We start from the raw sequence: 25,587 nt of genomic DNA, 5'->3' as shown, positions 1-25,587 counted from the left end.
CCTCTGATCTAGACCATCCCTGACAGGTGTTTGTCTAACCTGCTCTTAAAAATCTCCAGTGTTGGAGATTCCACAACCTCCCTGGGCAATTTTATTCCAGTGCTTAATTCAGGGGGACTTTTTGCTCCAAGTCTAATATCATGCTTATAAATTAGTAAAAAAAAAAAAAACTGGTTGGTAATTTTGCCTGTTGTATTTTGAGGTGCTTTTTATTTTGCGGCCTTGATGATCAGTTTTTTTTCCCCAACAACTGCATCAGACTTGAATGTTGTGTCAGCCGTTCCTTTGACATTGTTTGCTCCCCTGGTACGTCTTATTTCCTATGTAACAAACTCCACACGTGCTCCCTGCACGGGGGGCCAAGCTCCGAGGGTGGACGATGGTGTAAATTAGATCACCCCCTCACAGTAACTTAGCCCCCACTTGAACAGTGGTTCAACTACATTATAAAGTCATGGAGCGTCTCACAGAGAAAATGTTGCTTTATTTCTCTGCCGTAATTTGGGGCCTGACCCTGCAAAGTTTTACTTAGGCAAGTAGCCCAATGACTTCAGTAGTAATATTTATGTACTGGCAGGTACATGCTCATATCTCTCATCTGTTGCAATTGCTATGTGAATTACTTTAAAACTGAGCAGTAAAGAGGCACATGAGATTCTGGGATAGGTCCTGCATCTTCCTGTGTTTATATGCTGAGAAAGAAATGGGGTGGAGACCAGCTAAGTATGAATAAAAGGCCAAAAGGAGGAAATGAACTAAACAAAGGAATTAGCCACGTTTGAGCAAGATCATTCTGACTGATCCCTTTATGTGCACACGGATATTTTTATCAATGCAGAGCTGAGCTTCCATGTGAATAACCTCACAGACTTCCTTGTTCTTGTGGTTTGTTCTGAGCTGCTGAGCTGTGTGTAGTTGATTTAACATTTTACTAGACCAGCAGCACAATGCACACGGAAGGTGTTTGCAGTGATTCACAGAGGGGCTGGGCTATACCATGGACTCAACCCAGTGGATCACTAGACTTACGAGCGTTAGTCAGAAGGTGTCCTGTCCTCTCTCTGACAATACCCCATTTGGAACGCAGCCTTCCGAGTGAAGAGGCCTGTCGGACGGTTTCCCTGGTATGTACATTTGAATTCAGTCCACAAAAGAGCTCTGATACCTTTGTGTGGCTGGAAAAATGCCTGGAAATGCCTGGAAAGAGGGTTTTTTAAGTATAACTAAAATAATAGATTTTTGTCCTTTCTTTTGGTTACCATTGTAGATGTTCTTTACAATTAAATCTGGCTCAAGCAAGGGTGATTTCAGTAGCTGGGTGTAAAATAAAACACAGCTAATAGCAACCATTTGGGACACATATTTATTTATTATCCTTTCTTATAACATGGGGAAGTTGAGAGAGAAATCGGATTAGCTGGTGTACTTTTTACAGTCTGTAACCTGGGGCCAGGTTTCCTTCTTTCTACTCCTCTCTCTGTTCTTACCCTTCTTTAGTTCTATGTATCTGCTTTTCCAAAAGAAAATTTTCCAGTCAGGGTTACTTGTACAACACTGTTTATGGCAATAGTTAGTTTTAAAGCCCTGAGCAGTTTCAGTTTCTGCGTGTCCATTGACGAACTGGCGATAGAACCTGTTGTCTGATGTGTGTTCTGTGCCAAACGTCTATCGTTTACCGATATCAGAATATTGCTAGATGTATTTCTGAAAGAAACAGGACTTTTTTTAGTACCAGCGCCAAATGCTGTGGCTAATAGTCGAAGGGCCAGTTGTTATTGCTGAGTATTGATCGGTTGTTTTTTGATAGCACCTGAAGAGATCCTTCTGGGTCAGGCCCTCCTAGTACTGCGTGCTGTACACACATGTAACAGACAGCTCACAATTTCAGCACACGACAAGGAAACAGGCAAAGAGAAACAGGAGGAGTCGAAGAAGACAAGGTACCCATGTAATGATCAGGTTTAGTGCAGATCATGTTTAGCTCTCACAGGCTGGATAATAATGAACTCTTCACTGTCCGACAAGCGAAATCTTTTAATATTCTTGTTCAAAAAACCCAGAGCTGAGCTGATCATAGCTGTACATAAAGCAAATAGGTCTGTAAACTGTAGATCTGTGCAAGCTTCAGCGCAGACTCTTTAATGCTGATCTGACTCCAATGTGCTGTAGGGGAGGCTTTGGGGCCGATGTATCCACACATTTTATTATCTTCATTAGCTGATTTTAAATTCATCCCCGGTGCAGGCAGTTCTCAACAGGGCTGTTGTTAACAACGAGGACTGCCAACATCGTCTGTTGGGTTTGGTTCTCCTCCCCACCAGTGCACAGCTGAGCCAGGTGTGCAGGAACATCTGGGAGCCAGTTTCAGCTCCTGGTTTGGCCCTGCTGAGAGTTAGGGCTCCTTGAGTCATTGACTCTGGGTCCTTAGTGGCACCAAGCCTGCGGCCGTACTTACACAGTGCGGGATTCTACCCGGGAAAGCAGTGACCGTGAAAAAGCTTTAGGGATAATCAGCCGAACATGAGTGCCATTTGCAATGCAGGGGCCAAAGGGCTATGTGATCCCTGGATGCATAAACATGGGACTCTTCAAAAGGAGTAGAGAGGTCACTGTACCTCGGTATTTGGCACTGCTACGGCCGCTGTTGGAATACTCTGTCCAATTCTGGTGTCCACAATTCACGAAGGATGTTGAGAAATTGGACAGGGTCCAAAGAAGAGCCACAAGAATGATTAAAGGATTAGAAAACCTGCCTTATAATGATAGACTCAAGGAGCTCAGTCTATTTAGTGAAGAGAAGGTTAAGAGGTGACTTGATCACAGTCTACAAGTACACCTCTATCCTGATATAACGCTGTCCTTGGGAGCCAAAAAATCTTACTGCGTTATAAGTGAAACCGCGTTATATCGAACTTGCTTTGAGCCGCCGGAGCGCGCAACCCTGCCCCCCCCCGGAGCGCTGCTTTACCGCGTTATATCTGAATTCGTGTTATATCGGGTCGCGTTATATCAGGGTAGAGGTGTATCTACAATGGCCTCTTCAGTCTTGCAGAGAAAGGTCTCACGTGATCCAAGGGCTGGAAGGTGAAGCTAGAGAAATTCAGACTGGAAATAAGGTGTCCATTGTTAACAGTGACGGGAATTAACCACTGGAACAATTTCCCCAGGGTAGTGGTGGATTCTCCATCACTGGCAAAGTTTCAATCAGGATTGGGAATGTTTTGAACAGGTCGGCTCTCGGGCTTACGGGGCGCAGGTCTCTGGCCTGTGCGATGCAGGAGGTCTGAGGAGACGATCACAGTGGCCTGGGAATCGATGAATCTCTAGACTCAGCACAGTGGAGCATAAACATAGCACAGTCGCCCTCTGACAAACCCCTCCCCACACACACACACACACCCATGCCCCTTACACGACAGGGGAGGAGAGCAGGTTGCAAAGCCACTGCTCTCTGGCTGGTCTGAGCCTGGAGGCCTCAGGCAACTGGGCATGAATGAGAGGACCTCTGAGTCTGCTCTAACTGATGCCAGGGAGGGGGAAGCAGTCTGGCCCTGCATCTTTGTAACCACCAGCCTGCTGTATGCTGCTCTTTACTCGCAATCTTCATGGCCATTCGAGAATCTGCAGCTGTCCAGAGCGACCCTGGCCCCTCGGCTGCCTGTCACATTGGTCCAAGAGCTCAGTGCAGTCACGTCAGCAGTGTACCGCCTGGCCCAGACAAAGGGCAGGGTAGGTGTGAGAGCCACCTGCAGTGTGCCAACACTGTGCGTCAGACTCCTTTATCTCTCTGTTTGCCTTGGTTTCCCACCTCTTCATTTCCTCCTCTCCGTGTTCGTTGCTCTTTGATATTTGTTTTCTCAGCCTGCAGAAATCGGTGGCTGTGCTGAGGAATTGCAGTAGAACAGGTTCTTCCAATTGACCTGCCTCTTGCTTTAGCCCCAAGCCTGATCAACTTAGGGCAGGTCTTGGAGGGTGGGTGCGGGGCGCCATAGGAACACAGCAGCTGCCAGATTGGGTCAGAGCCAAGGGTCACTTAGGCCAGTAGCTGGTCTCTGATGGTGGCCAGCACCAGCTGTTTCACAGGAAGGTGCAAGAACCCTGCAGCAGACAGCTCCGGGAGAAATCTGCTGCCAGGGAAAATTCCCTCCCAAGCCCCAGTAATTAGTGGCTGGCTTATGCCTGGAGCGTCAGGTTTCATGTCTGATCCCTGACGCGGGAGGGTTTTTTAGCACGTACCGTTCTAATTCTGGGTATGCTTGGTATCCATAGTACTGTCCGGTCTTTTTGTGAATCCCGTTGAGCTCCTGGAGGGACTGACGTAGCTTTAATTTACCTCCAGGCCCCGCTGCAGGGCTTGATGAAACGCACGGTGAGGCTGCGTTCATGGTGGTTTGGGTCTTGGCTCCGTGATGGGCACTGAAACTGGACCAAAGGCTGAAAATCAAGGAGAAGACAATAGCCACATTCTCAGCCGCTGGGAATCGCGTAGCTCCAGCTGGAGTCAGTGGAAGTCAAGGTCTAGCCCAGTGCATTGAGCTGGGGATAGCTGTCTAGTGGGACATGGCGGACCTTCTGTTGAGTCCTGTCACTTGCAGGCGATCCTCCTAGGCCCTGCCTGCCGACCCCTTCTTCACTGAACCAGCTGACCAGCCCCATCAGGGTAGGAGAGGAACAGCAAGAAGGAGCAACTGGACCCAGAGCAGAGAGCCCCATTTCCTCAATGGCCCCATCACCCCATAGGGATCAGTGGGTCCCAGATGCATTGTCCAGCGCGAGTCTCCCTGTGAGCAGTTCTCCAGCACAGCGGGCACCAGGGTGAGCAGGGTGCTAAACCAGGTGAGACGGGGCTGGGACCAAGCCCATCCAGGCGAGTTCCTGGGAAGAGGCGTATTTAGAATAGCTCTGGTTAACAGGGCTGCCCCACAGCAGTTCGGGCCCCAAATTCACCAGAGGCACCTGCATCTTCTGGGGCACGTTAGTACCCAGGCCCTGCTCTAGAGGGGCAGGAATTCCCTCACTCATCAGTCTCCCCTTTCAGGACCAGCCCACAACAACTAAGAGAGGGGCAAGGCCAACCTAAAACTCCGCTGTGCTGTGTGCAGGGCCGGAGCCAGGCCATCATCGCTGTGGTGTGGACCCTGGTGGCCTCTGAGCCTTCGCCCTTGCCACCTCCAGGAGCCTTCACACTGCCTGCCCCTGACTCCAGGCAAGCCACAGAGAGTGCAGTGGGCTACACTTGTTTGGCTTCCAGACCCTTTCCCAGCTCTGGGCCAGACGCTCAGCCGGAGCGGGCGGGCCCTGCTCCATTGACTTCCGCTAGAGCTGTGCTGACTTACACCAGCTGTGAATCTAGCTGCTTGGCTCCGACCTGGGCCTTCAACCCTGACACTGTTCACTGAGTAACTATTTACCTCCCACCGCTGTAAATTCTTCAAATGACTCACATCTCGTAAGCCTTTGGCCAAACATCTTTATGAGCTGAACAATATATATATTTTAAAAAAGCCATCTAGCAGGTAGCATTTGCCTATGGACTAGCCCAGCTAATCACATTAGCCCCCACCCTTATCACAGGTAAAAATACATTTGTTCCCTGTCATTATAAAACAATCCAGCCCCAGCCCTCTTATCAAATTAGTTTCGATGCATTTGGTTCGGTTTTGCCATACAAATGTCAGTATTGAACCTCCTCGGCATTCTGCAACTCAGAGGAGCCTGGGATTGATTGGGCCAGGAAGTCTCCTTAGAGACCCATTTGTCAGCCAGGGATTTCCACACTTCTGCCAAGCAAGATTGCATCCCCCCTCCTTGACTTGCAAGAAGGAAAAAGGTTTAAACTGACCACCCTGAACATCCTCCCAGAGAGCAGTGGTGCTGACGCTGGAGGGGAGGCTGCCTCCTCTTTACTACACAATTAAGGCATGAACACAGGCTCACTCACCTGCCTGCGTCTCTGAACTGCCAGGTATTTCTGACGTCAAAAACAAATACATTTGGCAAACGCTCTGAGCATAACAATGATCGTTTCAAAGCAAATGGCATCTATCTGTTCAGCTAGAAGGCCCGGTGTCGGATCCTCAGCAGGGGGAAATTGGCCCGGCTGCATTAAAATCAATGGAGCATTGCTGATTTACACCAGGTGAGGAGCTGCACAGTGAATGTGAGAGACAATTCAGGATTTGGGTCTGTCTTCTGTCTGTGCTACTTTTCTTTTGATTTCTTTGAAGGGAAAATCCTTGTCTTCCATGTTTCAGTCCGCTCAGTAGCTAGAAATGTCTAATGCCATGAGCGTGGGTGTGAGCGTGTATCTAAAGCCGGGTTGCTGAGCTGAGGTCATCAGCCTGCCAGGAGAGAGAGAAAAGTGCAGCAGCGAAATGAAAAGGAAAGAAGAGAAAGTGGTGTTTTCCTTGGGACGCTAACCTGAGTTTTTCTCCACTATTGAGAGGAGAATGTGAACGTTCATAAACTGGAAAGTGCCGACTCTCTGAACCCCTCTCTAAGAATATGCACATTTCATGACATTTCTCTTCCAAAGGACTGACTGCTGCAAACAATATCTTGGAAAGATCCAAGATCTATTCTAACAGGTAGTTTCCTTTAACGTCAGTGTCTGCCAGGAGTCCTGTAAAGGAGGAAAAGTGTTGCCTGGATAATGTTTATTAAGAAATCGATTTGTTCTGGGAAAGGTTTTTAATTGCTTAGCCAAACAATCTGTACATTTCACACCCCCACCCCCACCATCTTCCACAACTTCTTCCTTTCTTCTCTCTCTCTGGCTAGTTGCTTCCTCTTCCATTGCATTTCAGTGGATCTTCCAAAATCAATCCATACAATTAAAAGGGAGCATCATAGCAATAGTGGGATGAAATGGTCCCTGGGATATTGCAGTGATGTGCCAGGGATTTCACCAGGGGCAGATTTGAGCCAATGAGTTTCATTTGGGGTTACATCAGAGACAAAGGGCACAGACAAGTAAATGATTTGCTGAAAGATGTATTACTTATTGGCTTATATGCCGTTTGTCTCTCTGCAAACCTGGCAGCAAAATCAACAAGAGTAGAGATGAATACACCTTGCGTGAGGGATAACAGCTGGCCAAGGGGAGGAAGCAATTGTTTTCCTGGGCGTGGTTCGTCTCCTGTTAAGGTAGGATTTGGGGCCAGTTAGAATGGGGTTGTGTTGGGTGTGAAGCCACTGCCAGTGCGAAGGGGAAACGTGGGGGGGAAAAGCCACCTTGGAAACACTCCTGCCCCTGGCCAAACTCCTAATTCATTGGAAGATGGAGCTTGATCATTTTACGAAGAAGATGAAAGGACGAGGTTGCCCGTGACAGCAGGGAATTGAACTTGATGGCCCAGAAGGTCCCTTCCATCCTACGTCCTTATATTTTCTGCACCTCCCTTTCCTGGTTTCTTTCATTGCTAAGGATATTGGTGTGAAAACAAGCACGTGGATTTTCAGGGCTCCATCCCCTGTTTTATGTTAGTGGTGCCAGCAGCAGCCTGGCTTCTGGCAATACTCACAGCAGGGAGAGGAAATCTCCCCTCACGGAGAACCCCCTCCCCCACATTGTCCCAGAAAAGGCTGCGTGGCCCAAAATCTGGCAGTGCCCTGGGAGGGTGGAGCCATCTGCCCCCAACCCCATCTGACTCCCTGGCTTCATGCTCCTCCTTGTAGACACAGAGTTCTGGTGACACAGTCATGGGCTGGGCAGGGTGGGAGCCCAGAGCTCAGAAAGGCTGAGGGTGGAGGAAGCACACGTTGTGTTTCCAGACACGGATGAATTGGAGTCGGGGGGAGAGCGAGGAGCTGCAAGCCAGAGACTGAAAGCGGCGTAGGCCTTGCAGAGCAGGTCTGACCGTTCATGGTGCCCGTAGCAGTCTCCAGGCCTAGGTGCTATTCCTGGGACACTGGATCGGTCTCATTCTCCTGCGTGCCTGGGACCTGCACGGTGCGTGTTGGTGCCACACGAAGGCGGAGGCTGCATGTCTCCTCCTTTCTCTTGCCTTTGCCCCAGGCACACCAGCTACAGCATGAGGATGCGCTTGCCAGGGACCTCGTTTGGCTGGCTGATAAACAGCCTCTGTGCCGCGCCGGGCCTGAGACTGCCATGCAGGGGACTGTGAGGAGGAGAGTACTCTGTGTCCATTGGCTCCCTCGGCAAAGAGCTGCCTGCCCAGTGAACTGCAGACAGCTGGGCCAAGTGCCAGAGCAATGGATTGAGGCTCCAAGACAGAAGAGAAGGAGCTGGACAGCTCGGGCTGACGCTTCGGCCCCATAACCCCCATTTCCTCTTCCGGGCCTGGCTGTGGCTGGCAGCTGCAGTGCGGGCCTGGTTCTGATCTCGTGCGCCAGTTTATCACCACTGGCAGACCGAGCAGGAGGGCTCCCACGAACGGAGCCATTCTGGAGAGGGGCCGGTCTGGCTGCCTAGACTGGTAACTCCCCGGCACATGCAGTGGTTGCCACTGAGATCCTTAGAGCTGTCCATTGGCAAGTACCCTAGGCTTCGCCAAAAGGGCTTGACCCAGCCAGCTCCTGGGTGCGTTTGAAATCCGTGCGGCTCCCGGTGAAAAGCAGGACTATTCGTGAGGTTAAGCCTTGGCCCTTGGAGCTCGAGATCCCGGATAATTAGCTGGGTGAAAGTGTGCTGACGTTAACAGCGGTGCAGAAGACAGGCTGAGAGGTTTGTTTCAGGCTTTCAGCAATCTGACCAAACTACCAGCCTTTGGTCAGGGACCAGCAGTTCCAGCCAGGGAACCCAAGGAATTGTTGAGCTTTGTCTTTCTGTTCCAAATTCTCCAGCATCCAGTTCAGACATCTCTGTGCTCTAGTCAAGCACACGGAAGCACTGGCTGCAGTTTTGCTACCTGTGAGATGCCGGAGGTTCTGCATCAGCGGTTCTCAAACTGTTAGTCACGACCCCATTTTAATGGGGTCGCCAGGGCTGGCATTAGACTTGCTGGGGCCCACACCTCCTGGGGTAACAGAGCTCGGTCTTCGGCTTCAGTCCCCCGGCCCGGGGTGGCAGGGCTCAGGCAGGCTCACGCTTCGGTCCGCCCTCCTGGGGTTGTGCAGTATTTTGTTGTCCGAAGGTGGTCGCAGTGCAATGACGTTTGAGAGCCGCTGAACTAGATGATCGTAAATGGTCCTAAATGGCTGGACCTCAGCTAACGGCTCATCCTGTGGACATGCTAAGAATAGGCAGCCAGCTAAAATCTGGCAAAGTCTCTTCAGTTTCCATTGTCTAGCGATTACTGGGAATCAGAGATGGATCTATGGGGGCAGTTCTCCAGTTTCTTGGTTTCTCCCATTATAACAGGACTCCAGTAAAACAAGTCAGGATGGAATTTCCTCCTTTTTCTTTCCTTGAAGGTTGAAGCTGTAGAGAGAAATGTGTCTCCGACATTAACGCCAATCCAGAGAAACACCTGAAACCTCGATACTGGCTGAAAAGAAAAAAATTGTGACTTTGACCCCTATTTTCCTTGATTCATATAGTCAAGGCCAGTGGCTGGAGCATGAACAATATTTCACTGGAGTAAATTAACTTCCAGAATATTATCTCTTGTAAATAAGGGCTTCTGGGATCAGAAAGCCCCACGGTGCTGCTAACTGCCAATACATTGCTTAACAAATATTTATCATGTTAATAATAAACCTAGATGTGAGGCAACCACACACAGAGCGAGCGTTGGAGCTCCTTGAAAATGCAGCTAACAAAAAGGCCAATCTTTTGTCCCACATCATGGTTTGGGCTGGTAAGCACAGTGTCATTAACTCTTCCTTGGCATGCTTCAATAGTCGCATCAAGTAAAAGTAAAACCAATACAGCCTTGTAACTGGGTTGAAACCCTTTGGCTTAGCAGAGACTTGGGGAGGGACAGAGTGGGCAGAAGGGGCAATAATTTGCTAAGAATATAAGAACTTGCCCATCCTAAAGGCAAGGTCTTGTGGGTAAGGCACTCGGCTGGCCGGGGGCTCTGGGCTCATAGCTGGGCCAAGAAGGCAGGGCTTCTCTTTCCCTCCAGCTCATCTCCACTCTCCCTGGGCAATACGGAAGTTCCTTCTCTGGGATCCGATTGTGCATTGGTGGGGCACTCCAGCCCCCCACTGATCTCCTGCAGGAATGAAGCTTTGGCCCTTAAAGGACCTATCTCTAGATCTTTGCCAAAGGCCCTGGGGGTGGAGTCCTGAACAGGCTGGTTTCTGGGAGGCACCACCAGCTCTTAAAAAAGCACGTTGGGATGCAAGCAAAATCATTTCATACATGCTCTGAGGACTGGACGGCGCCTTGTAGGCACAGAGCCACGTTGGGAGGTGGGCAGTGGAGGCCAGACAGGCAACGAGCTTCAAGGAACCACAGCGTCTCTGGGCGCTCACTGGCTTGCACTCGGGGCATGCATGCCCCTCTGTGGGGTGCAGAGAGAGGGGCCAGGCCAGGCCCCTCCACACCCACTTTGGGGGGTTGGAAACACTTGCAGTACCAGCCTGAGGACTGAGGTAACGCTCAGCCCTTGCGCAACTATGGAACCATTGTCCGAGTCTGAGCAGGAAATGAAAGATCCGGTTTGCCATTAACTCTTTGGCCCAGTGATTACATGACCTGTCAATCAGGTTATGGGCGGGTCAGTGGAGAAAAGGGAGCGACTCGAGGGAAGGATCTTTTTTCTTCCCTCTTTACATAAAAAAGAAACGCACTCTCCTTCCCCCCCAGCCTGGCAGCAGCGGTCATTATGTGCCCGTCAGACAGGAGACACGGAACCTACCACAGCTCGGGTATGACATTTTCCAAGGGAGAGTTCACAAAAGTAGCATTTGCTCCTTTAAGGCTGACCAAAGCAGAGCTGGGGGCATGTGTCAAGCAGTTAAAATTAGCCTCCCAGCTCCAGAGCAACCACAAGTGGTAAAGCAGGAATTGAGGTGAGGGATCCATCCTCCACAGTCACCTGCATTGTGTGTGTCAGATCAGAAGCAGCAGGATGGGGATAGGCGGCAGCACAGGAGGTAAATGGCCCCTTTCAGGCTTCCTTTTACCACTGATAAGGGGTTAGCTTTGGAATAGACAGGCCAGACAATCCCATTCATTGGGGACTGAAGGTGCTCAAAGAGAATGGTAGTGAAGGCTTATAGGAGTAGACAGATAGACCATGCTCAATCCCTACGTAGGCAAAACTCCCAGAAAAGCCAATGGGACTTGTGTTTCAGTAAGGCTATATAATCTCATCGTCGGGGACAAACACTGATCTTAGTCACTCCACTGCAAATCCAAAGTACTTGGCAGACTTCTGGTGTCACCCCAGGGCAAGTAAGAATCGAATTTGGTTCTGTGTCTTTATTTACAGTAGAAATGATCCTAATGAACTTTAATAACTTCTTATAGGTATAGGCCCCATTTGGTGGGTAGCCAAAAAAAAAGTATCGAATATGTGATGCAAAGAATGGAGAGCTACATGAGTATGTAATATTTGCTTGTTACGGTTTTCAGTTATTCAAATATTGTGGTTTCTTTGATGGTATTGATTTGTGACAATAAACTTTCCCTAAGCTGTCAAGGCCAAATCTTGCCATGTCCCCACCTGGTGGTTAGCACTCCTTAGGATTAGAAATGCACTTTGCATTATCCAGCTATGAAATGCAACAAAACGGTGATTTGAAATATTCTGTAATAAAGACTGTGCTATACAATTTTCAAGTAAATTTAAAACTCATTATTCTTATTCTAATCGTCAACAGATAGAAAACAAATGGATCCATTCTGAAGTAGAACATAAAACATTACTGGCAGGTTCAAAGAATAAGTGGCAAGTAGCCAGGGGTGGTCTGAAAAATGAAGCAAGTTTCAAACAGTGTAAGCTAGTCTCATATAATTGAGCCCAAAATTATAAAAATTCTGAACATTATAAAAATGACTTGTAATAGCTCCAGAAGAGCCATCAGAGCTGAATCAAGTCTGTGTGTAACTATGTATAATGGGATGCTGCTTTGGTGTGACGTCTTGTTGCAAAAATACTCCAGTAGCGTTACCGTAGCAATTAAGATCTTTAATCTAACACTCATCTATTGCTCTGGAGGACAGTTACATTTTCAGATACTTTTTCTGTTTCAGCAGGTTGAGCTGTGAGCTTTGATTAGCGCCCAGATTCCGCTGTCCCTGAGCGCTACAATGAGGTTGACAGGTAAGAGGCCAGAGAATATTTGTCTGTTATAATGATTATTAAAAATGCTCTTTGTTCCTATTCGTTGGGCCTGTTTCTCCTTCGCAGGAAGACTCTACATGACCGTATTCAGCCGGAGGGGGCTAAAAGGATCTACATGTCAATAAGTGTGCAGCCTTGTTTTTAATAACTTTTATAGAGTTCAGTCTATTGTCCTTTCTCCAATGAAATCCTCCAGACTGGGGAAGAGGTGACTGTGGAGAGGTTCTTGGTTCCAGAAGCACCATTCACATGCAATATCAATGTTTTCTGCAATCATGTTTCCAAGGCAGGGAAAGCGCATTGTGCTCCACTGACCATTGCTTTAAAACCAAACCCCAGTCAGATTGATCTGAACAGCTGTTCAATGAGAGCTAGTCACTAGTGGCGGTGGTCAGGAGCCTCCCAGCTCTGGGAACTCAAGCAGGACTTGGATTTACGTGGCTTTTGAACGCCTCAGGTTTACTCTAAGACAGAGAAGAACGTGGGTGATGCTTTGCAGTTATGTAGCATCTTTCGCCCACGGACCTCAAAGCACTATAGAAACATGCATTAATAGAGCCAAAGATTTTTAAGGCCAGAAGAGACATTATGATGATCTAGACTGACCTCCTCATAGCACAGACCAGCAGCTCCACCCAGTGAACTGAACCCAGCCCCAGTAACACGGGCTAAGCCCCATGAGGCACATATTATTTGTATGTAAGAATGGGGAAACTGAGGCACAGGCTTGCCCAGAGTCGCACAGTGGGCCAGTGGCAGAACGTGACTCCCAGTCTCGTGCATTCACCACTCGATCTCTTGCTACATGCAGGCCCCATTAAGCAAACCCACTGGAGCTTGTGAGGGCCGTGCCCTGAGCTCTGAACACCCCCGAGCTCTGGAGAGGGTTGGCTCTAGACGTTGTGGTTCGGGCTCATAGCTAAGTAGAACCCACATATCGTGACATTGCTGTTGCCAGAGCACCCCACCTTTACAGCCCCCCCATCCCTTCACCTCAGGGGGGATGAGCAGAACTCCCTTCCCCGCCTTCCTGCCCCTCCTCCGTAGGGGATTTGGCAGTATCTGCTCTTCTCCCCACTTAGCTGTCGGGGGTATTGCTTGTCTCTTCTCTTGCCTTCTCCCTCTGCGGCTGCATGGGGACTGGCTGGTGAACGCTGCTTGGCCAGCCCTCTGTAGCACCGTGCTCTAGGGCCGGGGACGTGGAGGGGCAGGCACAGCCAAACATCGGTGCTGGTGGCCTACCTAACCCCCAATGCTGTGGCCTACCTAACCCCAACTTGGGCCCCGGCTCCATGGGGGTGGATGTCTGCAGCAGTGCAGGGCCACATCAAAGGGGCTCTGCATGGGGGCAGGGGTCTGCCCCCCTGGCTCTGACTGCGGGGGGGGCTCTCGGGAAACTAAAGAAAGAGAGTCACGTTTTACTTCGCCAAAGGTCGGAGGAGAATTCTACCAGGGACTCGCTTCCTTCTCGGAGAGTGACCCGTGGTCCCCGGAAGCAGCGGGAAATGAGCTCCCCCTGGCCCTGGTGGGTGGCTGTGCTGCTCCCCTCTCCAGAGCGCTGCGACTTACCGCGCTATTCTCTGCTCCCATTGCAGGGCTGATCCGGATAGCGACCGTGCTGTTTTCGCTGGGCACCGCCTGGCTCTTTGTACAGACGTATTTCAACACCGGCTGGAAGGTCGTCAGTCTGCGGAGCTGGCTGGGTACGGTGATTTAGCAGGACAGCTGGGGCCAATCTGGAATACGTCGGAGGCTTTGAGGAAATAGGGGACTCCATGGGATCTGTAGCGATACTGATCCTATCAGCCACCGTGGTCCTGCCTCTGGCTGGACAGGGTATTCTGCCCCCCGTCCCCTCCACGGAGCCCATTTACTCGGGGCGCATGATTTGCCTTGTAAGATCTTGCATCCATCTCTGCAGTGGGTCTGTGTGGACAGCGGGCTCGCCACTCTGCTTGCCCACCTAGATCACCTGCACCGAGTCCTCCAACTCTGCGTCATGTAATGCCCACAGCGGGGCCATGGGCCATGGGAGTGGCACATAGGGCACGTCCGCCCAGCAGGAAAAGACCCGTGACAGCAAGTCTCAGAGCCTGGGTCAACTGATTGGGGCTTGCGGGGCTGGCACTGCAGGGCTATAAAGAGCAGTGTAGACATTCCGGCTTGGGGCACAGATGTTTGCCCCTGCCCTCACTGGCTCTGCGTCCAGGGCATCCGGTCAGTTATTCTCATCTTTTCTCATTTACACTCATGGACGTATTTCTATGAAGTGGGTCTCCACAGCCGGCCCCGTTAATCCAGAACTCTGGGTTGGGCTTTGTTTAGCCAGACCCCCGCCTTCCTCCTCCAATGGCTTCCTTTGCTGCCCAATCCCTCTTTCGGCTCGGCAAAGGGGCGGAGGGTTTCAGAGGTGTAACGCTGCTGTTTGTGTCTCCCCAGGTTCCGATCCCGACCTGCCCAGTGAGTATACGAGGGTGCCGTTCTCATGGCAGCCGCACGGAGCTCTGAGAAGTGCTGGCAGAACGAGGGAGGCAAAGCAAGGGGTGAAATCCTGCCCCGCTGAAGTGCCTGGGAGTTTCTCCGGTGACTCCAGTGGGACCAGGAGTTCAAACCCGGGGCCTGACTTGTTGCCAAAGATTCACACCAAGGCCCCAGTTCTGCCCCCCTTATTGCTGTCAAGTGCCCCCCTCCTAGGCGAGCCGTCCCACACGCGCTAACTCCAGGCTGGGTGTCTTTGCGCTCTAGTTCACACCGAAGTGCTGGGCTGGACGCGGGAATCCCTGGGCGAGGTTGTCTGGCCCATGCGATGCCGGAAGTTAGACTAGAGATGCTCAGAATGGTCCCAGGTGCCCCTGCACGACAGCTCATGACAATCGCAGTGATAGCAACAGCCTCTGCTCGACGGACATGCCGTGTCTGTGACTCGCCTGCCTGTTGAGACAGCCGCTGGGGGAGGGAAGCAAACCCCTTCTGGACGCTGCCCTCTGCTAACGATTACAAACGATTCACTCTGAACAAGCATCATACAAGCCTGCACCAGGGCCTGCCTGATCCACCCCCTCCAGATACACCGATCCCACGTTAAACCGTCAAAAGGACTCAGCTAAACGAGCCTTTTCCTCAGCGACCTCCATTTCACTGGCTACTGGAGCTTACCCCAGCCCGTCTCTTTCCTTAGAGATGCTGCAGTTATTTCAGACACCCTTTTCTGCCCAAACGAGTTGCATGCCAATATCAGAACAATAAACTCGAGTGGTGCTCTGCCACGGGGATGCCCCCCCTCCTACAACTGTGCAAGGATGATTTCACCCAGTGCCCCAAACTCTGAAATCTCTGCTCAGGTTAGATACAAACGCCCTCTGGTGCCTAGAGAAACTGAGTCAGTCCCCTCAGGATTTGGCCCATGTATTTCAAACCCTCGCCAGATTACCTATGTTAAGAAATGTCCAAAGGCTGCCTGTGCAAGGCCGTACAATTTACAGTCTGCTCTTCATTCCCTTCAGAGACCCAGCCCCTGCAAAACAAGTGTGGTAATCACAAAAGTTGTCCCGAAAACACTTTTGCATTTAAAATCTCGAGTGGAGCAGCCAATGTTGTTGGGCCTTCTATGTGCTTTGAAAATACGATGTAAGTACTGAACCAAAAGGCCATATTACACTGGAGGTAGGAGGGACTCTCTTGGGAGAGGACTTGGGGGGGTGGGCTGAGCAGCCTTGAGGGAGGAACTTTAGCAGCAGCCAAGCCTGGGGAGAGGGATTCAGCCGCTCTTTGTTATGTTGTTAATTTCTTTGCTTGATAAAGGCAGACTCAGGCAAAGGACAAGTTTGGACCCTACACAGTAGGTGGGCTGTGCTTGGGAACCAGCAGGGAAAAGCACCTGCTCACAGAACAGGGGAAGAAAAAACTGCTGGGTAACAATGGTGACAGGCATAGGTATAAATCAGGTTGAAAATCCTTTGACAATAGGCCTCCCTGCTGCTATGTTCATGACTATTGCAGCTGGCCTAAAACGAACCCCGTAGATGCCCTTTTCGAATGGCCATGTGGGACTCGTCCCTTTGGACGGACATTGCTAGCAGGATGCTACTTGCCATTTGATTCTCTGTGCTTTATTTCCAGTCTCATGAGTGGCGTGAAGAACAACGTTGGCAGAGGGTTAAACATCGCACTAGTAAACGGTGAGTTCTCAGAGTGGGAATCATTCCCCTTTGTACACAGGGTGCCCTGTTCCGCACCGACTGCAGTGGGAAGATCGCCGACCGCAGGGCTGCAAGCGCCGGCCATTTCGATGCATTTGAGCAGCTACTTATCTCCATGAGTGACTGCGGCAATGGGAGGGAAATGATTGTATCCGTGAGATCAGTAATGACTCCTGGGGCTCTAGGTTTATAGCTAGTTACCTATTTAATTAACTAAGGCTTGCCCAGCAACTATCCCAGCTAGTGGAGGTCAGCCCAGGCCCAATGACTTCAGCTCACACCAGCCGCAGATCTGGCGCTTGCATGGCAGAGCCTTAAGTAACACTCTATTGGGCCCACTCCAGAAGTCCTTCGTCAGGCAAACTCCTGTTGAACAGCGTTCACTCCGTTTTCATCTAGTCTTGCTGGGGCAGGGACCTCAGGGTTTGGCCCCTTACTGGCTGCTGACCAAAAACATATTGATTCCTGGAGTAAACCTCCCTGGCCATGTAGCTTTTCTTTGGACTCTCCCTGTTAGTCCCACCACCCCCTGCTGAGTTTCCCAGAGTGGGCAAAATCACTGGCGCGATGTCAAATTTGGCACGAGCCCCAGAAACGCAGACCCACCCTGCTGGCTGGGCACTGAACAGAGCCAACTCCCTCGTCCTGCCAGTCTCCAGAAAGAGACTGGCAATGAGAACACGGCTGGGAGGTTCAGATCTCCCACATAAATAACAACCCCACTAAAAGCACAGAGCTTTAACCAGGCGGCTCCCCAGCGGGGAGGATAGCAGGCTAAGAGAGCAGCGCCCTGGCAGAGTTAATGGAAGCGCTCAGGTATCAGTAGGTTTGCCTTGAGTCTCTCCTACTGCTGGACATAAGACGGCACCCCCTTAGGAGCCCATGTAGCAGGAGCTGGGGCATAAGCCACTGGGGCAGACAATAAAAGGCACCGTAGCTTTGTCTCTGCACTAACTGGCAGTCCTCAACCCGAGAACTGAATTCTCCGGTCAGCATTTCAGGGAAAGGGCCCAGCTCCGGCTGCCATCCCCCCCAATGGGAGCTCAGCTCGGCATCTTGAAGTCAATCTGACAAAAGGCCGATTATCGGAGAACGTCTCAGGTAGAAAGAGAGACCCCGGGGGCATCACTGTTACTCTGCCAGGGTGGTTAGACTATCCAAGAGCCTTCAGTTCCCGCCCGACTGGGAGAGTGGGCAGCGGTGTGATAAAGACAGAGATGGAGACAGCACGAGCCTGGCTACAGACACCACAGATGGTCAAAATCTGCCCACACGTCCCCCTAGCCCCACACATGTCAGGGGGTCGCATGGGTGTCAGAGCAGAAGTGGGTCCAGTGAGGAGGCCAAGGGTTTAACGTAGGGGGTTGGTCTTAGGGAACCTTGCATTCCTCCAGTGTACTGAGAACCTTCCCTGTCATTTATTAGCAGCATCTCTGCAGATTGACGGACTCTGCGGGCTGTGAATTTTGCACTTAATAATTCCTAGGAATCGCTCAAGCAGGCCTGGGACAATCCCCCCGGCGCTTTTCCTAACAGAATTGTGTGAGATCAGCACTCCCCGCTTTCCTTCTGCTGCTGTCATTTCTCCCTTTGGCAGCTCGGGCCATCTCCCTCGGATCGGGGGTGCTGCCATTGCCTGATTTCATGTTTTCATTCCACATTATGGTCCCAGTCCTGCAATCGGTGCCCCCAGCTCAGACCGTTCTGGAGCCCCATTGAGCCTCCTCTGTGGCACAAGGATCTGTTCTAGTTGGTCCCTTTTGTTGGACTGGGACCTAAAATGAACTGATGGCCATTCAGCCGGGTGTCACTTATTTTAGCAGCTCCGCTCACTCATCAGCACTAGATCCTTTCCCGACTACTAGATGGTTGTGCTGATCCCATCGCTCCAGTCATAGGCAGCGTGTCCTTTACAACGTGCAGGATTGCATCAAGGAGCCATTCTGCACATAGTCCACTGGATACATGAGCTGAACAGGACTAAACAAGGCATTTCTGTCACAACGCTTACGTTATAGAAAGTAATTGCTCTATTTCATTTGCCCCCTTTAGGAACAAACGGCCAGCTCATGAAAACAGACTTCTTCGACATGTATTCTGGAGGTAGGGCTTTGCTTTCACTAAACACTCAGCATCTACCAGTGCTTCACATTATAGTAAAATCCAGAGCATTGCGAGCAGTATTGATAACTCCTTCTACCTTCTCCTCTGTGTTTACTCACTAGTCAAATGAAGTGGACCTAAGCAGTGCTGCCAACTCTTGCTATTTCTTTTGGTGTTTTCCTTAAAGCCCCTATGCCTGGAATCATGTTATTATGTGAGACTCTCGGGGTTTATTTATTTTTTTTAAAAAGGACATTTCTGGCCCTCATGGCTGTGGAGAAAAGCTTGAAAACGTGCCCCCAGATGTCTTGATAGACAAAGCACATAAAAAGATCCAACTTTATTATTTTTAAAGCCTTATGATTATTAAACCAATGAGACCTGACTCATGGTTTGTGAACACTGGGGTTTGGCAATCTTGTTTATGTCGCCTGTTTTCTTCCCCTCCTATCACAGAGTAAATTACAGATTCAGTGTATGGAGGCTAAATCGCTTTCTGCATTAATCACATCCAGCTAAAAGCATGTTTAAACAACAGTCTTTATCTCCCTATAGAAACCCCCCTCGCTCTGCTCACATGAATTATTCTGCTGGTTTGAATGGGATGACTCTTGTGAGTGAACGGGACAGGACTGGGCCCACGTTTTGTGTCGTGTAGACACTGCAGTGCCCAGATGCCAGCCCTTCTGAGACATGTCTCTAGCAGTTGGCCGATCACAAAGCGCAGAGTCCGTGTTGTTAGCGCGGTAAGAAAGCTCATCCGTAGGTTGTAGGCGGAATCCCAAAGGATCTGTTCTGTCAGGAACGTCACTGCTCAGTGTCTTCCAGCCAGAGACCCCAACCTGCAGTCCGATGGGGGGAAATCACTTAACTGCCACCGCACTATTTGCTTTCAAACATGGTTATTCCACCTGTCGGTATCCGAGACGCCAAATTCTGCATGCAGGTACACCGCTACTCCCCTATTGCAGCCAGCAGAGGGCAGGAGTGGGCACTGCGGGGCAGACCCTCAGCTGGTGTCAATCAGCGTAGGAATGTTAACAACCGTGGAGATGCACCAGGTTACACCAGCTGAGGACGTTTAATTTTAAAGCGATGTGGAAATAACAGAGGGACAAGTCACTTACGCTCTGCGAGGGCAATTCACACTGTGCGGGGAGACAGCCCTGGGGACAGGCACCACTCAGAGGGGCTTAACTGGCTGTTCGGGCTTGTTTCTGGCCTTCTGCATTGGATGCCTATCACTCTCGGGGGGTAAGGGCTCGGTGTCTCCCCTCAGCCCTCCTGGACGTCTGGGTGCTCAGCAGTGTACAGGATTAGACCCATCCTGCTCAAGAGCTAAAGACGTTGCAGTTTTCGGAGAGGTCCCTAGACAGACCCTTACACTGAAGAATCTCAGGTGACCAGAGTAGGTACCGGTAATGGTTGCAATGGACTCACAGGGGACCAGCTAATCTGCACCAACTTGATGTCGCTAACTAGGGTCTCAAACATGCACCTCCATGTTCCATGTGCCATTAATCTTAATTTCCATTGCTAACACCAGACTCATGCTAGGGAAACGGAATTCCACAGTAACCATAGATGCCGGCTTCCATCGGTTCTGCTGGCAAAGACGGCTTTCCATGCCAGGGTAGTGGGAGAAAATAGCTCTGCACCATGGTGCAAAGGGCCCGATCCTGAAAAGTGCAAGGGACCTTCTGCAAATTGCTGAGTGTCTTCGAACCCATTGAAGAGAAAAGGCGCTGAGGGGGCGTTCGGCACCTGCTCCGATCCTACCCGGAAATGTGGAGAAATTAATTTTCAGCTGGTTTTCCTCAAGGCAGAACATTCTGTGCGCAGTTGTTGTGTGTCTGAGGCCCAGTCATTAACCCACTCCATGGAACAGCCCAGTGGGTATGTGAGGGGGGGCAGTTGTCTTTGATCCTAATGAGTTTAGCCCAATCGCTTTTAGCTGATTGAGCAGCAAGGAAGTATTTTATTAATTAGCCGAAATGATGCTGTTTGATGAACTTTGATTTAAAGCAGGTTGGATAGGAAAACTATAAATAATACTTTACAGAAATGGGCTGCTTTGGCTCACAAGGGAAACCCAAAGGAGAATAATTGAAAAGGAAATTATTAGTGGAATTCAGACACCATCTTTCAAAAACCATAGCCTTTCCATATGGTCAGGACCTCAGGATCCGAGTAGCTAGTCAAACAACTTCAGGTACATTGCAGTAAGATCTCTGTGCAATATTTTTCTAACATAAAGCATGATTAAATGAAACCTGTCTGCATGTTATGCCAGGCAAGTGTAATTGTGTGGAAGTTACATGGCTGTCTATTGTCTGAAACAGGTCTGTTCTCTTAACGTCAATGTGCTGCGAATTCAGTCTGACTTGGAAAATGCTGTTGTACTCTATGGGTGTGTGGTGTTTAGATGCTGCACGTGATTATTAGAACTGGGAGCACTGGCTGTTGGGAGTTTGAAAGGACAGGAAACAGGAAGGATCTTGGAGTCATCGTGGATAGTTCTCTGAAGATGTCCACGCAGTGTGCAGAGGCGGTCAAAAAAGCAAACAGGATGTTAGGGATCATTAAAAAGGGGATAGAGAATAAGACTGAGAATATGTTATTGCCCTTATATAAATCGATGGTACACCCACATCTCGAATACTGCGTACAGATGTGGTCTCCTCATCTAAAAAATGATATACTGGCATTAGAAAAGGTTCAGAAAAGGGCAACTAAAATGATTAGGGGTTTGGAACGGGTCCCATATGAGGAGAGATTAAAGAGGCTAGGACTCTTCAGCTTGGAAAAGAGGAGACTAAGGGGGGATATGACAGAGGTATATAAAATCATGAGTGATGTGGAGAAAGTGGATAAGGAAAAGTTATTTACTTATTCCCATAATACAAGAACTAGGGGTCACCAAATAAAATTAATAGGCAGCAGGTTTAAAACAAATAAAAGGAAGTTCTTCACGCAGCGCCCAGTCAACTTGTGGAACTCCTTACCTGAGGAGGTTGTGAAGGCTAGGACTATAACAGCGTTTAAAAGAGAACTGGATAAATTCATGGTGATTAAGTCCATTAATGGCTATTAGCCAGGATGGGTAAGGAATGGTGTCCCTAGCCTCCGTATGTCAGAGGATGGAGATGGATGGCAGGAGAGAGATCACTTGATCATTGCCTGTTGGTCCACTCCCTCTGGGGCACCTGGCATTGGCCACTATCAGTAGACAGGATACTGGGCTAGATGGACCTTTGGTCTGACCCGGTACGGCCTTTCTTATGTTCTTATGTTCTTAAAGAGTGGGGAGGAGTTGAAGAGACTGAGTGAGAGTTACAGAGGGTGCAGCAGCTTCTTGGTATAGAGGTTTCCACTGTAAAAATAAAGTCCTGTTAAGTTTGTTCGTACCTTGCCTGGTTGATACAACAGGGTGAAATTCTCCTCTGCAATTCACGCTGAGGGCTCTCCCAGGACCGTAGGGGGTACAGTGCTTATGCTGGGGTGAATTTCACCCTATCCCTGTACAACATCTGTTGGGAAACTGGTTGTGGCTGGGTACCAGGCAGGGCCGCCCAGAGGATTCAGGGGGCCTGGGGCAAAGCAATTTCGGGGGCCCCTTCCATAAAAATAAGTTGCAATACTATAGAATACAAATTGCCCCACTTGCTCCCCCCCCCCCCCCCCCCGCCTCTCCCGGGCGGCCCTGGTACCAGTTCTGTTAGCAGAATGTCTCTGTTGATTTTCTTTTCTTTACCAGATATCAAGCTGCTACTGGACTTCCTGAAAGCCATCGAAAGTGGCACCATAGTGATAGTTGCCTCCTACGATGACCCAGCAACAAAGTAAGTACAATCCAAGGAGGTGATGTTTGATTTCCAAGGGCCAGTCCTTCACCCACAGAGTCAATGGCAAATCTCTCGTTTGGTTCCGGGTAGCAGGATCAGACCCCAAGTCTATCCAGACAGTCCTCGCATTGCAATCAGAACTGGATTAGGATAATGTGCTCTACAGGGAGCTACCCCTTCAGACCATTCAGAAGCATCAGATGATGCAGAATGCAGCTGTCTGCTTGCCAGTCACCATGTGTCAGGGGGAGAACACATCACACCATGTGTCAGGGGGAGAACACATCACGCCATGTGCCAGGCGGAGAACACATCACACCATGTGTCAGGGGGAGAACACATCACGCCATGTGTCAGGGGGAGAACACATCATGCCATGTGTCAGGCGGAGAACCTATCACACCATGTGTCAGGGGGAGAACACATCACGCCATGTGTCAGGGGGAGAACACATTACATCATGTGTCAGGGGGAGAATACATCACACCATGTGTCAGGGGGAGAACACATCACACCATGTGTCAGGCAGAGAACACATTACACCATGTGTCAGGGAGAGAACACATCACACCATGTGTCAGGGGGAGAACACATCACACCATGTGCCAGGCGGAGAACACATCACACCATGTGTCAGGGAGAGAACACATCACACCATGTGTCAGGCGGAGAACACATTACACCATGTGTCAGGCGGAGAACACATCACACCATGTGTCAGGGGGGAAACACATCACGCCATGTGTCAGGCAGAGAACACATTATGCCATGTGTCAGGCGGAGAACACATCACACCATGTGTCGGGGGAGAACACATCACACCATGTGTCAGGCGGAGAACACATCACGCCATGTGTCAGGCGGAGAACACATCACACCATGTGTCAGGCAGAGAACACATTACACCATGTGTCAGGTGGAGAACATATCACACCATGTGTCAGGCGGAGAACACATCACACCATGTGTCAGGCGGAGAACACATTACGCATTACACCCGTGCTCAGAAAGCTGCACTGAATGTCCAAGGAAGTCCCCCAGGAGCTACGGACCATCACGAACCTCCCCACCTTCTGCCCCAAGTGCAAGACCTGCCGTCTATAACAAACATATAACAGGTGTATTACCCAATCATTATAAACCTTATAATGAAATGGTTTTAAAAACTCCAAACCCAGCACTCCCCTGCACACGCTTCTCCCCCGGAGGAGACGGTGAAGGAACAAATAGGTGACAGACGTTCGTCATGTTGTCTAATGCCCAACGGGAAGGCTCCGCGCTACGCTGATGAGCATGTCGCACTGATCCAGACCCTGACTCGCAGCGCAGTGCGGGCTTCCCTGGAGAGGGTGAGGGAGCTGCCGCCCACCTCTCCCGTTTTCCCTGTTTCTTAGGCTGACCGATGAAGCGCGGACGTTATTCACCGACCTGGGAAGTAGCCATGCGAGCAAGCTGGCCTTCCGAGACAACTGGACTTTCGTAGGCGCGAAAGGGCTCAAGGATAAAAGCCCCTATGAACAGGTATTTTCCCCTCCCCCCCCCAAGAGTAAGCCTGTGGCCTTGGTTCGTATTCGGGCCACTTCTGCCTGAGCTGCTACCATTCAGGCTGCCCTGTCTCCTGCTGGTATTCGTCTGACTCGGACAAATTCTTTTGAAAAAGTGCCCGGCTCCGGCTGTAGTTCAGCGAGAACGTGGCACACGCGGGAGCTTGCACTCCCTTCCCTTGCACTGCTGCACAGCCGCACGGAACGGGGGAACCCACCGGGCCTCGCGTGCAAACGGAACTCAAACGTCCCCTTCTGCTGCCCAATTCCTGTGTCCCACACTGAGACCAGGCGCAGGGCTGAACGCCAGCGGGGCTCTGTTCACACACGTGCACTGGAGAAGCCAGGGCCATAGGGAAAGTGTGAGGCAAAATGCTTCTGTCCTAATTCCAGCAGTAGCCAAAGCCGCTGATTGGCAAGCCGCTGCCCGGGCCTTGCAGTGACCGGAGCTGTGCAGGAGCAGAGACCGGTCCCGAGTGCCCCAAGGCGCAACTGTCTCCTCTGTATTCCCCTCTCCACGCCGCTGTGTGCTGCTCCCGCACATACAGTCTGCACAGGCGGACGGGAGCCGGGAGCCACTGCTGTTCCTTCCAGCACACACTGGTGCTGCTTTCACATGTGTGGGCAAAAATGTATAGAGTCAGAACTGGGTTAATAATTCTGTAATGGCATAATCTTTATACCCTACGTGGTGAATGGACAGCACCTGAACTTTCTACACTAGGAGCAGTTCTCTGCGCTGTCTGCTGAAAATGTACCCTTCATCTTGCATATACAATTCACTAACTAAATGGCAGGGCCACTAAAGGACAACAGCCTACTACCGCTACCAGCTAATGGAGCTTCTCCTTTAGCTCAAGTGGTAGAGCTCTGTGCTGCAGGGCTGAACATCCATGTTCCAAGCCATGCTGACAATGCATGTAGGGGAGATGACATTATACCCACATTATACTGATTATCTGTCGTCTTGTAAATCTGACATTCCCTTCTGCCATGCCAAACCCCTCTGCTTTATTTCTTTTTCCCTCCTCCAAAGCACTTAAAAAATGAAGCGGCAAAAAACAAATATGACGGCTGGCCTGAAGTCCTGGAAATGGAGGGCTGCGTCCCAAAGAAGATGGATTAGCAGTGCGCTGAAGTCAGAACAACGTCCGCATCGAGCCTTATTTAACAATACGTTCCTGTTTGGCTGGCAGAAGGCATTCCCGACTGAATCCGGCATATGGACTGATCCCAGCTCCATGACAGCACCAGCCAACTGGCTGTTTTCAAATCCCCAACCAACTTACACCAGTGTCTGAATGCTGCTTTAAAAACCTGTAGGCGATGGTACTACACCGGCTCTGAAGCCATAGCAAATGTCTACGCTTTCAGCCTGCTGCTCTATTACATTAATAAGGCACATGTTGAGGTGAAGGCAGTAATGTCAATATCAGGCATTTCATTTTCCTGTCTGTCTCAAAACAATAAGTGCACACCACCACTTGGGAAGAAATTGCTTCAGCTTCTGCTTCTTGAGTTGCTAAAAGTGATTTTAACAGTTTAAATCCTCCCACGTTGTTTCCAAGAAAAGAGATCGGAGACCAGGGGGCTTTTCAGCCTTGCTGACAAAGGCAGAACAAAATCTAGTGGCTGGAAGTCGAAGTTAGATCAATTCAACCTTGAAATAAGATGCCATTTCCTAGCAAGGAGGGGG

At 50.2% G+C, this 25,587-nt stretch overlaps 1 protein-coding gene across 6 annotated transcripts; it reads left to right on the top strand.

Annotated features, from left to right (window-relative positions):
* The first annotated feature begins 757 nt into the window (after positions 1-757).
* On the top strand, positions 758-25,386 carry FAM3D (FAM3 metabolism regulating signaling molecule D). 6 transcript variants are annotated; one of them, XM_024109922.3, is made up of 11 exons: positions 997-1,124; positions 1,808-1,940; positions 12,113-12,179; positions 13,796-13,903; positions 14,640-14,660; positions 15,704-15,827; positions 16,320-16,378; positions 18,452-18,502; positions 22,260-22,344; positions 23,742-23,868; positions 24,928-25,386. In XM_024109922.3, exons 3-11 carry the CDS (start codon positions 12,167-12,169, stop codon positions 25,015-25,017), a joined length of 678 nt encoding a protein of 225 aa, XP_023965690.1. In that variant the 5' UTR covers positions 997-1,124; positions 1,808-1,940; positions 12,113-12,166; the 3' UTR covers positions 25,018-25,386. The 6 variants fall into 6 exon arrangements, with proteins under 6 accessions (XP_005295998.1, XP_005295999.1, XP_023965690.1 ...); XM_024109924.3 differs by lacking the exon at positions 1,808-1,940 and adding an exon at positions 7,043-7,146 and having other exon boundaries at positions 1,027-1,124; positions 12,110-12,179; XM_024109921.3 differs by lacking the exon at positions 1,808-1,940 and adding an exon at positions 7,043-7,146 and having other exon boundaries at positions 1,105-1,124.
* Positions 25,387-25,587: the final 201 nt, after the last annotated feature.

The sequence above is a fragment of the Chrysemys picta genome, chromosome 7 (genome assembly GCF_011386835.1).
Source record: "Chrysemys picta bellii isolate R12L10 chromosome 7, ASM1138683v2, whole genome shotgun sequence".
NCBI lineage: Eukaryota > Metazoa > Chordata > Testudines > Emydidae > Chrysemys > Chrysemys picta.
This window is presented reverse-complemented; position numbering and strand designations above follow the sequence as displayed.